The 14,739-nt window shown below is 47.3% G+C and overlaps 1 protein-coding gene across 8 annotated transcripts in view; it reads right to left on the bottom strand.

Annotated features, from left to right (window-relative positions):
• AUTS2 (activator of transcription and developmental regulator AUTS2) overlaps positions 1-14,739 on the bottom strand; it is a 798,387-nt gene that overhangs the window by 69,226 nt on the left and 714,422 nt on the right. For 7 of the 8 annotated variants that reach the window (XM_074556758.1, XM_074556754.1, XM_074556753.1 and 4 more), the window contains one exon: positions 1,737-1,785. In XM_074556758.1, coding sequence (XP_074412859.1) covers positions 1,737-1,785 — 49 coding nt within the window. Of the gene's footprint in view, positions 1-1,736; positions 1,786-5,040; positions 5,071-5,206; positions 5,310-14,739 lie in introns of those variants that run through there. The other variant, XM_074556761.1, reaches the window with a different exon arrangement.

Genomic DNA, 14,739 nt, shown 5'->3' with positions numbered 1-14,739 from the left:
GGGAACTAAATCACCAAAGAAAAGTACCTCTGAAGAAAAGGCTCCCTGTCAAGCATGGGTATTCACATCCAAAGGGATGCCACGAATCAAGCTCCGTAAGTAAACAGCAATAAGAATGTGGGAAATGTGTTTGAGTAAAAAAAGAAAACCAAAGGAAGAGGAAGAGGGGCCTACTCTTCATCAGTCACCTCCTGGGGAGGAGAGGAGCCCCTCACCCTGGTTACAGGCCTGCACCAGGAATGTGGATTCACCCGGCTTCTCCTGCCCTGGCCCAGCCCCAAGAAAGGGCTGCTCAAATGCCAAAGCTTTTTACAGCAAATTAGCAAAATAAAGATGCAGTCACATGTAGTTTGGGGGCCTGGGGTCACTCCAGACACGAAGCTCTTCCTTTCTAATGGTTGTGCCACCTATTCTCAGCCTCCAGAGGGGTCTGGGGAACCTGTAAATGCCATTAATCACAAAGGACAAATCAGCTTGCCAACTGAGATAACCTGGTTAGACCACAGAAATAATCCAGACTACTTCCAGAGGATGCTAATACATGAAAAACAGGACTATGGATCCGTAATGCAATTAAATCCAGGTATAATTCAATATGCAGCAGAAGCCTTCAGAAGCAGCAGCGGATCAGCATGGGAATCCCAAAGGTAACGGGGTCACATTCTGTCCCCAGTTAAACCATCCCAGCTTTGTGGAATTGAAAAGCACAGAGAAACACTGGAATGACTCACTGGACTGACAAACCAAACATGGGGAGAAGCACACAGGGCAAACACTGAGCAAACCCACACCCGGCCAACAGAACACACCTGAATTTCAAACCAGTCAAATCTGCCTCTTGTAAGGCCAAGAGTGATCCAAACCCCATCAGATAAAACCCAGGTTTACAGCCAGAAGCTCACCCTGCTCCAGGCACTTCCCATGTGCTGCCGGAGAAAAGCAGGACGCTGGGGTAAAAACCAGCCACGTTCTCAAGGCTTTGAATTATACTTGTTTGTGCAACTCAGGCCTGGAGCTGCTCCCTCCACCCTCCTTGCAAAAACACCAACCAGATCAAAAAGGAGAATTACATGGAAAGGATCCCCAAAGCTTTCTAACAAGGGCCCAGCTCCACACGGCAGCTCACGGGCGCTGATTTAGGGCAAGCTTTCCCTTAATGTGCTGTTATATCATTAGCAGCTCTGTCTTTGGATTGCTGTTTGGAAGAAATTAATGGGATACTGAATATTTAAATGTGGCCCTCTCTATCATTTATTAACTCCACAGAAAGCACACAGCACAGTAAGCCATGGTTTATGACTATTATCCTGTGAATACTAAACGTTGGCTGGTTATTACTGTCAGCAGTGCAAATTGGCTATTCATAATTCCACGTCTATCATGGAGCTGATGAGTAACAATCAAGTTAAAACATTTTGAAAACTCTTACAGTTATTTAAATGAGCTTAAATTAAAGCCATTTGTAAAATAAACTATTCCCTAATATTGTTATTTAAATTAATTCTGACCTGGCAGGCAATGCATTATTTAAAGCCTATATTTTATATTAAGCAAAGCAATTACCAAGCATACAGAACACGTCTGAAACCCAGAGAAACATAAAAAGCACTAACAAGCTGATTGCGACATTTCTGCAAGACAAGTTACATTTCATCTCCCATTGAAATTGCCATGAAAAGAAACGCGTGGGGAAAAAAGGAAAATAAATCTGTTTGGGATGTGAATTGCAACCTTACCTTTATTTGTGACAGCGTTGAACAGTTTCTCAGAGCTGGCATCAGATGCCTGAAAGACCAATAAAAAAAGAAGAAAAAAAAAGAAGTTACATTTTCTAGCAGTGATAGATTTCCAAGGCACGGGGTATTTATGCACAGGCAGAGGTGTGTATATTTTAGGGAAACAAATCAGGAGACAAAACCAGGGGCGCTGGAAGCGGCGGCTCCGAGGCCGCGTCCATGAGGTGGTGCTGTTTGGCTGTGCTTCGCCGCCCTGCAGTGCAGATATTTCTTTGGAAAGATTCTATTTCATAAAGAAATGGGGTTTTTCTTCAACATTAGCTGCACAGACAGTGTATCTTTGTACTGCCATTATCCGATACATTCCGACATTGATTCTGCGATGCAGAAGAGTCACGGTTTCCAACCAGACAGCCCAGCCTCAGGAATTTCCAGAACTGCAGATTTCTTAATTAATTTTTAAAGTATTTTTGGGATCCCTGCTGTGTGAACATTTGATTTTTACCACCTTCAAAGCAGCGTTGATAACTTAGGTTAGTAATTTCATAAATTGCTGTTGCAAACTCTTTGAAAAGGAAAGAGTGTCAGGATCAGTGAATATTTCCACGTCAGCTTTGCCTTCCTCAGAATAACTGCTTCTTGACACCTCACTGTGTAAACTAATAAACCTTTTCTTTTTCATCAAGCCACCTTTATCCAGGGAGGTTTTTTCCCCTAATATTGTGTTAGTAGCTTGTCTATTCCTGCTGTTTCTATGCCAGGGTGCCAGCTCAGCTCTCTACCCATTTAAAAAGCTTTATTTCAGTTTCACACAAAACCATTCATCTCCCCCTTTCAGAAATTCCAACGGCACAAAACCAGGCAGGGAAGGAACACTGAAAATGTTCATTTTGCAAACACCCTGAAACCAAAAGCACCAAACACTCAGTTTCTGCTGTTGTGTGCTGCTGTGTTTGGGCACAAACACACACAAAACACACACAGGCAGCTACAGCTCAAACTTCTCCCACAAAAAGCACCCAAAAAAGCACAGAGCTGTTCAATTTTGAAAGCAGCCCTACTGAGAACCAGGCTGCTCTTGGAAAATACAGGGAAAACGCGCTCAGGAGCAGAACACCGCAAACAGGGTTAAAATGTAACACTTGAGAAACATTTTCATTTTTCCCTAGAAACTGTTTTCTTGCTGGATTCAGGAACAATAATTGAAAACGCTGGAAAGCAGGCTATGGGTTTTTTTGTGAAAGGGAAGGAATTTCTCAATTCAAAACCAGATAAAAATCACCAGACAATCAACAAATATGTTCGCTATCTTGACTGCACTAAAAACTTGGATGTGAAACTCCCGATAAATGAGTGAGACATGGCTCAGACCATGCATCACAGTGTAGGAATACACTGAAAAAATTTGTTTGCCCTCAAGTTAGTGACAGACAAGATTTCTATGATTAATTATTAAAAATAGCTGTATTTTTTTTCAGACTTCGAGACAAATTTTACAAGATTACTGCTGGCTTATTTGAAAGCCGAGCTGGTGCAATTTCGCCTCAACTAAATACCTTGTAAACACTGGATTTATTACCCAATGATGGATTTATTAAGCAGTGACGACTTTCTCTAAATTAATGAAAATATGTGAATAATGCACAAATTGAAGAGATCAAGAGGGCCATGTGCTTTAAAGAGCAGCCCAATGTTACTCCAACAAGAGGCTCAATGCTTTCCTACCCTTGCCAATCAGCCTGCTTAAAAAGAATCTTTCCCAGTGAATTTCAGCTGTTGTTGTCTTCTCAAATGCAGCTTTTCTCTGAAGTCAAAACTCACTGAACCAGTCCTTCTATTTAGAAAGAAAATCCAATTTTAAAAACCGAACAAACTTCTTACAGTTTCAGCTATTACTTTATTTTACTGTTTCAAAACCGAACGGCACAGGGAAGCCCCACGTTTGATTTTCCTAAGATACAAAGAGGAAAACATCTTTTTTAAGAAGTTTGCTTTAATGCCAAGCATAAACCAAGAGACTGTTTTTGAAGCCATGGTTTTTCAGGTGCAATCTTTTCCTGTGATATCGCACGCCCCAGTGACAAACAGGGCTGTGCCACCTGGAAGGGGCACACCTCGAACAAAACGCAGCCTGCCCGGGGACTGCTCCGGAGCAACCTGGCAGATCATTATCCACGTAACATACATCTAAAAAAGGAATTGTTTTACAAAGAAAAAGCTCGTCCAAGAGTGAAGCTCATTTTGCATTACTGACCACACACAACTGAATGGAAGAGCAACTTGAAACAACCACGCTGAGATACCGAGAAAATAACCCAAACGCTGGCTGGAGCGGTGAGATGAACTTGGCCTGCCTGTTTCCTCACACAAAAATTGGATTTTAAATACAAAATAGCAATTAGGGTGATGTACCGGTGATACAGAGGCGAACACTCAGTGTATCAATTTCCATACAACTATTATTTTCCCACAGCTAGGCAGTTACACCACGCAACAACACTAAAGGAACTAAAAACCCAACTGATTCAAAAATCTGCAACAACTCAGCACCACCCCCGACGGGTGAAATTCGGTGCCTGTGCAGTGCTGACTAAACCCCGCTCCGCACTGACAGGGATCGGCGCAGACAACAAAGTGCCTTTATGTGCACGCTGGTGCGATGTGGCCGAACGTGGATGCTCCCGCGGCGGAGAGGAGCTCGGCTCTCCCTTCCCTTCCAACAACAACTCTTCCTTCGCTCCCCTTTATCCCGATCTTCCAGGTCTCACTGGAGCAGCTGATGAGCACTGTCTGCTGGCACCGTGACATTTGGGGACAGCACCGGGTTATCCGAGGCGCTGTGCCCGAGGAGCCCCCTCGGTTCCTCCTGCACGGAGCCGGAGCTGCTGACACACAGTTCCCTTCCTCGCACTCGGGCCGTTTTCCCTTACAAATCCCCTTGTTACCAAGCGCAGCTTAATCCTTTTCACCGCGAAATGAAACAACTCAGCAATCCCTGGGCTTAAAGAAAAAAAAAAAAAAAACCAACCAACCACACAGAAAAAAAATGACCCAAAGAGTATTTTTCCCTCACCAAGGAATGCGCTGCCGTTCGAGGGGATGAATGACTAAAATATTTCCTGTCCAGACAGCGCAGCCTGACTCACTGCTGGCACGGCACGGCCGCGGCACTTGCACCGGCCCCGCACCTGCCCGCGGAGCCAGCGCGGCCCCGCCGCCCCCTCCGCCCGGCCCGTCCGGGCTGCCCGGGCCCGGGGCGCTCCCTCCCGCCGCAGGAGCCGCAGCGAGCCCGGCCCGTGGTTACCTGCTGTCCGGGGGCTCCGCGGGGCGGCCGGCCCGCGGCTCATGGCGGTGCGGGAGGGACGGGCGAGTGCGGCAACTCCGATCCAGCGCGGCTCTCAGCGTCCCGCGGCCAAACCCCAACTAATCCTGCGCGGGGAAGCGACTCCGCGGGCCGGCCGCGCGGGCCGCCGGGCGGGCATCCTCGCCGGGCCGCCGACCCCTTCCCCGCTCCCGCAAGATGGTTCCCGGCAGGAGCGAGCGGAGCGCGGCGTGCGGGGAGCGCGGAGCGGGCGCTACAGAAGCGGCAGCAGGACAAAGAAAACCATGTGCGGCGGCGGCGGCCGGGGACAGCGGCGGCACCTCCGGGTGCGGGGCGGTGCGGGGCGGTGCGGCCGCGGCGCCTCCTCCCTCCCTCCGCGGCTCCAGCGCCGGCGGCTGCGCGTCCCTTCCTTCGCGCGGCTTTTTGGGTTCTCTTCCGCTGTTTGCCGGGGCGTTTGAGGGGCTGATTGGTTTTGTTTTGGTTAAAAAGTCATGCCCGTCCTCTCCCGAGCCAAAGCGGGCTCCCGCCGGGCGCCGTCCCTCCCGTCGCGGCCGCGCTCAGGTGAATTCCATGGGGGAGAGGCAGCGGCCCGGCCCCGGCTCCTCCGGCCCCGGCGAAACAGCCTCGCAAGCCTGTAATCCCCGCGGGGCTCCGCTCCGCTGTGCTCAGCTCTGCTCCGCCCGGCCCGGCTGCAGGCGCCAGCCGGACCCCTCTCCCGCCCGGCTCCGCTCCGCACTGCGCGCCGCTCCCGGAGCCGCCGCCGCCGCCCGCCGGCTCCGCCCTCCGCCGGCCCCGCCCCGCGCTCCGCCGGGGTCCCCGCGGCGGGGGCGGCCCGGCCGGGCGGGGGAGGCTCCGCGGGAGCCGCGCTCCCTCCGCCAGCCCCGGCCCCAGCAGCCCGCGGAGCTGCGCCGAGCCTCCGACAGCGGCTCCTCCGCTGCACCCGGCGCGGTGCGAGCAACCCGCGGAGCCGGACAGTCCCCCCTGCCCCGGGATGGCGGCACACGCACACGAGCATCGGTCGCGATAGCTACACGAACATCACTCGCTAGAGCTCGGCGGGATGAAAACACGATCGAAAGCATCGTATTGCATTTAGCAATTTTTTGGTTTTAACGGAAATTTAATTTTCTTTCTATTTATTTATTTCTTTTTTTTCTTTGAAGCGGGAAAAGCCAGGGTGACCTGCTGGGGACCCCGGCTGATCTCTGAGCTTTGCCTTCTCTCTGAGCCCCCCGTCAAGACACTCGCCTGACTACTTCCAGCACTGAACATTATTGTCAACGGGCAGTGGATTTCCCGCTCGCTGCAGGTTCTCCTTAAGTGCAGCACACCATTAGTAATGGCCACCGCGAAAATAAACGCACAGATACGTGATGATATAAATGATTATTCACTGAAGCACAGCACTCGGAGCCAAATGATGTTTCCTGGGAAGATGAGAGGCAGTTATGCACATTGGCACAGTAGCTGCATACGGTGAGATGTTTCCTGGGAAAGAGATAGGTGCTAAGAGGGGATTTACGGGCTTGCAAGACCATGCCCAGGGAGTGTTTTCAAGATTTCAAACCTGGAAATGGGTTTCAATCCCATACCGGGCTAGGAGTGCTAATGGAATTAAACTCCCGTGGGTTCCACTTGAATTTGAGCTAAATCCTCAGAAACAAGGTTGACAAGTCCTATTCACTCCAACTCCTGTGGCAGAGCTCAGCCTGGAGGAGGTGATTCTCCTAAGGAAAAGATGGGAACTACCTTTACCAGCCAGAAAACGAGTGCAGAGCAAGAGCTGTGTGTGCCTGCTCAGCCTTACCTGAGCCAGGATTATAGTTATGTGCCCAAAATCCAACAGCAGCTTGCAAAGATTCATGTATGTCCTGGCTCAGCTCCAATCTCACCTCAGGATGAGGGTGATGAGAGACTGCCCTTCTCCTGGCCCCAGGGCATCCAGGTGGCTCTGAGCTCTCCCCAGCAGTGACAGGGTGCAGGGGCTGCAGTGACTCTGGTGGCCCTGAGCAAATCCCACAGCATGAGAGGGGAAGGGGGAATCAGGATCTGACTGTCCACACCAGTGACAGGAAAGGGGAATCAGGATCTGACTGTCCACACAAGCACCCGTGCCATAATTAAGAAAGAACGCCTACCAGTTACCCGTGTAGAACTACAGGATTTTATGGAAATATTTCCCCTTCATTCCTCATTCCATCACCATATGATCCATTTAAAAATCCATTTAAGTTTTCCCCTTCAGTGGCTTCTCCAAGATTCTTATCTGAGGTGCAGTCCCACTGGCTGTGGTGGTTTCTGCTGGGACAGTGGGGTGGGAAGATGTACAGATAGCAATAATGCCTCACAGGAGATGAGCACAGCCAGCACAACTCCAGAGTCACAGCAGGGCCACAGACACCACTGTGCTTTCGTGCCACGGCTGATCCAGGGTGGGAACGCTTTGGTGAAACTGAGACAAGTGGTCTACAGTGGAAAATTAAAGAATGAAAAATTAAAGAAAAATTAAAGAAAAATTAAAGAAAACTGTGGCCAACCTCAGATCCTGGTATGGCAATTACCAATAAGCTCTCCAGGACTGTCCAGCTGAGTAGGTTATCCCCACATTTCCACACCAAAACTGAGCATGGGTTTTGGCTGTTAAATTTTCACAGGTTTTGGCATCTAATGAATATGTATTTGCATCTAATAAATATATACTGCAAAGATAACCCTGTGCTGTCAGAGAGGTGGTTTTCATTTCAAAATAGAAATGGCTCCAGGTCCGGTCTCTGGAATCAAGAGTGGGCAGTGGCCAAAAGCCATTGCAGCCCATTGGCCATGGGTATTGCTGGAGTGCAGATTCCAGTCCCACCAAAATTAAATTGATAAAGGCATTAGGCTGGCAGTGTTCTCTGTACTATCAGCACTTGGGGACTCCATGGACCGAGGTGAATGAGCAATTAAATGCACAGAACCAAGGTGTGGCAGCTCATGTGTTCTGTGAGCACCTTGGTCAAGACTTTCCACATCCTGACATGGTAAGAACGGATCTAATTAAAGCCCAGGTTCCTCACAACACTTTAATTTGATACATTTAGCCTGGATTAAACAACAGGCTTGTCGGTACTGGATTTTTCCAATGTTAACCACATGCCACACCTGAAATCTCAGCACACACAGAATCAGAAATGCATTTACCTGCTCATCTCCCCGGGGCTGTGAGGGTTTATTGGCAGGGCTCTGGGCCTCATTATGTTCATTATTCATGCCTTAGAGATAAATTGAGGACCTCTGTTTTCCTGCTACAAAATTACACATGGACAAAATGCATTGTGCAATTCTGAATGAGAAATTTGGAGTTCACAAATTCACTCAAAGCCAAATTAAATCAAAGGGACCCCTTCTCAATTCTGAATGAGAAATTTGGAGTTCAGAAATTCACTCAAAGCCAAATTAAATCAAAGGGACCCCTCCTCCCTGCAGTGATTTCAATGCCTTTGGATCAAGCTTCCCCCCCTCCTGACAATACTTTCCTGTGCTTTAGGTTATGCCTGGATAGGTTTTTGAAACCTTCTGTCTCTTATCTATGTGGGACCTTGCCAGAATTTTTTTCATCTGTCTGTGGTCTCTGTCAGCGTCGACATTTGTTTCTGCCACAACAACAGCCAAATGAAGTGCATTGAACTTGGATCAAAAGTAATTTCAAGATCTTTCACTCTCTGGAAGAGGTTTTCAGATCCAAGTATTTTATTAAAATGACCTAAAGCTGCCCAGACAGCAGGCAGGGAAGCAGACATTCGTTTCCAAGTCATAGAGCAATTCCAAAGAAGAATTATCCATCTCTGGCACAAGAAGCAAACGAATATTGAAATTACAGCAGATTATATTGGATTAAATTATTTATGGCAAACCTCACCTCACCTGGAAGGTTCTGCAGCTCTTTTTTCCTGGCAACATGAAAAGTGGATATTCCAATTCTTTGCTATTCTGTCAAAGCCTGGAAACATTTATGTTTCCATTAAGTTGCTAACCTTCCCAGAAGACACCATGGTATCTGACTTTGGAGCGTGATTACGGTGCCTTATAAAGCCCTCCATAATGCTTTGAAAACATACAAGATTTTGCCTATTGCTGGATAAGACATGCAGGATCCTTTTCCCAAGAAAAGAATTTAGGGAGCTGTCAGCAGAGTTTTATGGCTGTGAACAGCAAGCCACGGCACGATGTCCCACTCAGAAGGTGCTTAAACTCCGGCAGTGTGAGAGGTGCAGGAGAAGGATCTGTTCTCCTCAACAACAGCAAAATCACCGCTGGTGTGGCCTTAAAATGGTCATGAGAGATGCCAGGAAGAGGAACTGGTGGTGAGAGCAAGTTCTGCTGGATCTGGGGGGATGTCTGGGAGCAGCCAGGGCGAGCACCAACACATCACATGGCAGTGATGCTCCCTCAGTGTCCCCTCAGCAGGGACAGGGCACTGGGGACAGGGGACACAATCAGCAAATGCCCCTTTCTGAGGGAACAGAGCTCTGGATGTAGAACATCCTGATTTTTACCCATCCTGGGTAAATCCCCATGTAAGTAATGCTTTTCATTTGACAAAGCAGAAAACTTCTGCAGGAACATATTAATGACAGTGCAACTTTTTTATTATTTTTATTTTTCTGCAGCATTTGCAAAACTAAACCCCTTTGTAATCCCTTCTTTTATGCAGAACAGATTGCAGTTTTAAGCAGAGGCCCATAAACTGCAGGTTCAAAGAAACCTGAAACTGAATTAGCATAAAAGCTGGAATTCTCATTTAGAGGAACAGCAAGGCAACCGCTCTGCAGGCAGTTTTATGATTAGGGTTTCAAATGGAAACAAAGATAAAAACTGGGGCTCGGGGAACAATAGGGCTGCTCTCTCTTCCCTATCCTTACAGCTTGGCCCTATAAAATACTAAGTGGTCTCCACTGCTTCCGAGGACAGAATTTAGCCCAGATTTGCTCACCTGGGGAGGGTGGATAATTTTCTGAACCCAGGCACTGTACCAAAGTCAAATCCTAACTGCCCGACGTGTGTGAAGCCATTTCTCCCCCAGGCTCCTCCAAACAATGTGAAATCCTTCAGATGAACACCACAGCCATCTTTCCTTCCCTTCAACCACCACGAGGAGTGGGAATCCTGGCTGTAACTTTTCCATCAGAAAATGCCTGCATTTTATCTCTTCCTCTAAAACCCTTCCTGGGGTTTGAATTCCGAGTTACTAAAGAGACCAGGGAGCGTGGGTTGGCTGGATGTAGCTCCTGGAGACCTCTCTGGGCTCTGAGCTGCTATCCACCCTGCAGTCTAACCAGGAACATAAGATCCTATCTCTGGGTAAGAGGATAAAATATAAATTCTTCCCCATCCACCAGCACTTCTGTTGTGCACTTCATAAATGCACCACTTTCAAGCTGTGGCCATTATCCTTCCCTAATTTTTGCCTGCTAGCACATTCTGCAACTGAAGAAGTATTTAAAATTAATTTGTCTGTCAATATCTGGGTACTGAATCACCTAATAAGAGAAATATTTTTCATTCTCTTCTTCTCAGTCAGAAGAAAAGACTTTCTTATCACCAAATAAAGCATCCATTATTGCATGCTGTAATCCCATTCTGTCGTCCAGGTCATTTTTAGTCCAGAAAATGCTGAATCAGCACCATAAACCAATCAAGTAATTTCTTTCATTTTCTAACATTCAAGCAAAATAATGAAAATCACATCTCATTTGATGAGAAGAATATATGACAGAAATCTCCTCTTCCAAGGATAATTTTCAAAGAGGTGTGCCAAGGCAAGAAATACTGTTGCAAAAACATGGCTAATGTAGGGGCTCTTCTGCTGAACAGATAAATTCCATTTTTGACTGTCAGCTCATATTTAGAAAGTAGACTATGAACAATAAATCTGTACCTTTAGCCAGCTTCTAAACCATGCAAAGGCATTAACTTGGCAAAAGAATGACCATTACTTTGATGAATGAAACATTCACCTAAAATATTCATGTACAAGATTATAATATCCAATTGATAACCAAAAAACACCCACCCCACTGCAGATATTTAAATAACTGAGATGCATATGAGAGAAACCGAATCACATACATAAGAGGAGTTATTAAGGTGCTGTTAGGAGAACCAACAAATGAAAAAAAAAAGGCTTGATAAATATTTTCCATAACAAAACACAATTGGTTTCAGTGGGATACAGCTCTGTTTCTCATTAGTTATCCTTCACTTGTCAGACAAGTTCCATATTTCACCGAAACCCGCTGAGTATTCTTTCTAGTTTGCTGGGGAAAGTGGCTATACATTTAGCACGTTCCCTTTATGCTGTGTGTTTTCACAGGTCTTTCTTTAAAACACACTGTACACGCTTTTGCTTCTTTCCCCCAGGATAGTGGGTTTCCACATCCAAGAGGAGTTTAAAAGCAGGTAACAAGTCATCACTTTTGAAGCTGCAGAGCAGCTGAAGAGGTGCAATAGCCCCAGCAGCCATTATCAGTGCCTGCCAGGGTGCCACGCTATCAAGTTATATGATAAAGCACTCAGCTGACACCAGAAAAATAATCATTCTCTCTCTCCTGCACCACCCCCTTTTTCACAAGGAGGCTTTTTACACTCATTAAATGCAACCTTATCTCTGAAAGACTGCAATCCTCAGCAAATGACAAGTGTGCCTAATCTCATTTTCTGACAAGCGATTCTGACAGCACCTTCCTTTTGATTTCTAAGACACGTAGCTAGACATATATTAATCTGTCAGTCATCGCCCCTAGGAAGGATGGAAAAAAAGGAGAGACGGAGATGAATATTTGTGAATGTGAAGGGAACAAGGCAAGAAAGGACTAGGGGTCCTTTTCTGGCTATTTTAAGCAACTCAGCTGTGTTTCTCCACTCCTTCCACCCAAACATGGGACCCGAGTCACTCCTGTGCAGCACAGCCCTCAGCCTCCCTGTCTGCAGAGGTTGTTAATATGCATTTTATTCTAGGTATGAGTGTGGCCCAGCAGCTGTGGACCAGCAGCCAGCTGTGGGTGTATTTTCAGGTTTCCCCTGGTGTTGAAGGCAGTTGGGCTCTCATTTCATTTCTCTGCACCTCAACTTTCAGCATTACATAAAACCCAAGTGTTATCGTCACCATGGCACATATTTTAGTTATAGACATGGGACTTCCCAATGCTGGTACTATAAAATGGTAAGCCTTAATTCCAGATTTACAGTTTATGAAGTGTTCTGCAATAACACTCTTTTTGCAGCAAGAAATGCTTTGTCATTGCAGGCAGTGAGGCCCTGCCTGGCTTTGGTTGCTGGCCTGGCTGGCACACGTTGGCAGGTACAGGCAAAGACAGGTGGGGTAAAAGCATCAAGACTGAAAGCATCAAATTGGTGTCAGATCTTAACAACTTTGTACAAATGCTCAGAGTGCCGTAAAATGAAAGCATTTTGTTCAACCTCACAGCCTGGCAAGGTGCAAACTGGAGAGGCTGAGCAACACCAACTCCAGGTGCACTTGGAGACCAGGAAAAGGAAGGATTTGCAAGAACTCCTGGATAGAATGGGAGAGGATGCATTTCAAACCTGATGGCACTATGGAGCCCTGACAGTGAGTGTGAATTGGGGCAGATTGATGGGGATTTGCCATTCAGTGTGCAAAACACAGAGCCTTGTGCAGGATGTAGGATGTGCTAAGGGGATGCTTTACTGGAAGAGGGTAGATTTAGACAGGAAATTAGGAAGAAATTCTTCCCTGTGAAGGTGGTGAGGGGCTGAATGGATGCCCAGAGCAGCTGGGGCTGCCCCTGGATCCCTGGCAGTGCCCAAGGCCAGGCTGGGCAGGGCTGGGAGCAGCCTGGGATGGTGGGAGGTGTCCCTGCCATGGCAGGGGTGGCACTGGATGGGCTTTGAGCTCCCTTCCAACCCAAACCATCCTGGGATTCTCTGATACACATTGGTGAGCACAGGGCTGTGAGATGGAAGGAGGCAGACCTACAGGTAGGTATAAAAGTGCAAATAAATGAGATTCTACAAATGGGACCCAAAGGAAGAAAGAGATTAAGTGAGGTGGGAGGCAGTGTTCTTTATCTCACACAGACCTATTAGTTCTGCTCCTCATAAACCTGCCTTCTCCCTCTTAGCATGTGAGTCATATTCATATTTCTACCCACCAAATGCTAAATTAGAGTAAATTATACAGATTTACCATCTAACATTTGCTCCCTGACCTGCCTGCACTTGCAGAGAGCCTCCCCAGCTGGCAGCACATCCCCCTGCCTGGGGACATCCCAATGCCACAGCTCAGCCTGGTCCAGATGGGATCCCTCAGCTGAGAGCTCCCTTCCCTTCCTCTGTGTTATATTAACAGGAGAAACTTTATTGTTCATAATGGGATAAGAAAAAAAAAAAGAAAAAAAGAAATGAAAGCAAAGTACAAAGGGGCTCCAATGCAATGCTTTAAAGCAATGCCATTTTCATAGTGATATAGTCATTAAGTACTTGTTTGATGGTGCAAAAAAGTAGGCCAAGATCTTTGCTAATACATTTAATTAATCAATACCTGCACTAGAAGATGGGAACAATTAAAGTTTTTCTCCTCACTCAGACAAAGCAGCAGAAAGCTTGTGATCTACTTAAGGAGCTCGTCACTCAATGGGAAGATGAAAAGACTTCTTTAGTTTTACTTAAGAGCTGAAATCATGTTAATACTCGAGTGTTTAGGATCTGGCTCTCAAAAAAGCAGTAAATGAGCAGTGGCAGGAAAGCTGCCTGCTGTCACCGAGTCCCCAGCCTCGTGTTTCCACCCTGATGTCATCATAACGGGGAAAATCACAAATATGTGCTGGAGTTCATTGAGCCTGAAATTAGCACCAGGGATATTTCCTTGCAGAACACTTTGATAGCTGGGGCTGCTAGAAACACCCATCTACTGCTGACGGGCCTTAGAAGGAAAAATGTAAACCTGACCCTGCCCAGTTTAGATTTCTGCTGGGTTTTTATTTAAAAAAAGAAATTTCTGGTTGTATCTCAACCTCAGGATGTAGAAAAGAAGGCGTAGGAAGGAAAAGTCACCTCCTCTGGGGAAAAGTGATGGGAGGAACCTGGGCAGTTCCCTGTGTAAACCTCTGGCTCAGCGAAGGAGGGACTTCTCATTTCACAACAAGAGCTGCTGATATGGGCATCAAGTAAGAGAAAATTGCCTAAAATCAGCCCATGTCCTTGGGGAACCCCAGCTCTGCCCCTGCACAGGGTCCATTATCACCTGAGGGATGTCTCTGTTCCCCCTCTCAGGAAACACACCTTGGCCACCATCCTGGGGCTCCATGGGCTCCTGGTGCTGGCACATCTCCCCTGCACCAACTCACTGCTTGAAAAACCTTTTGGCAGGGGTCTCATGGCACGAGGAACAGCACAGGCAGAGGGGAGAAGAGGTCCCTGCAGCCCAAGAGGCAGGACAGACAACAGGAGACAGAGGATGTGGCAGCTTCCCACTCCCCAGAGGAGGAACATCAATCAAGGCCAGCACAGGTAGTGCCAAAAACTGAAGGCTGCCCAGTTTTCTCCACTGTTTGACCCTCTGGTGAGAGCAGAACCCCATCCAGGACCTCACAGCTGCCTGCTGTGGAACCCACGGGTCCATCACACACAGGTGCTGACCTCACAGCATGAGGGAAAGCACAG

The sequence above is a fragment of the Zonotrichia albicollis genome, chromosome 22, assembly GCF_047830755.1.
Source record: "Zonotrichia albicollis isolate bZonAlb1 chromosome 22, bZonAlb1.hap1, whole genome shotgun sequence".
In the NCBI taxonomy this organism is placed as follows: domain Eukaryota; kingdom Metazoa; phylum Chordata; class Aves; order Passeriformes; family Passerellidae; genus Zonotrichia; species Zonotrichia albicollis.
Note: the sequence above shows the minus strand (reverse complement) of the source record. Positions and strands in the feature narration are given on the sequence as shown.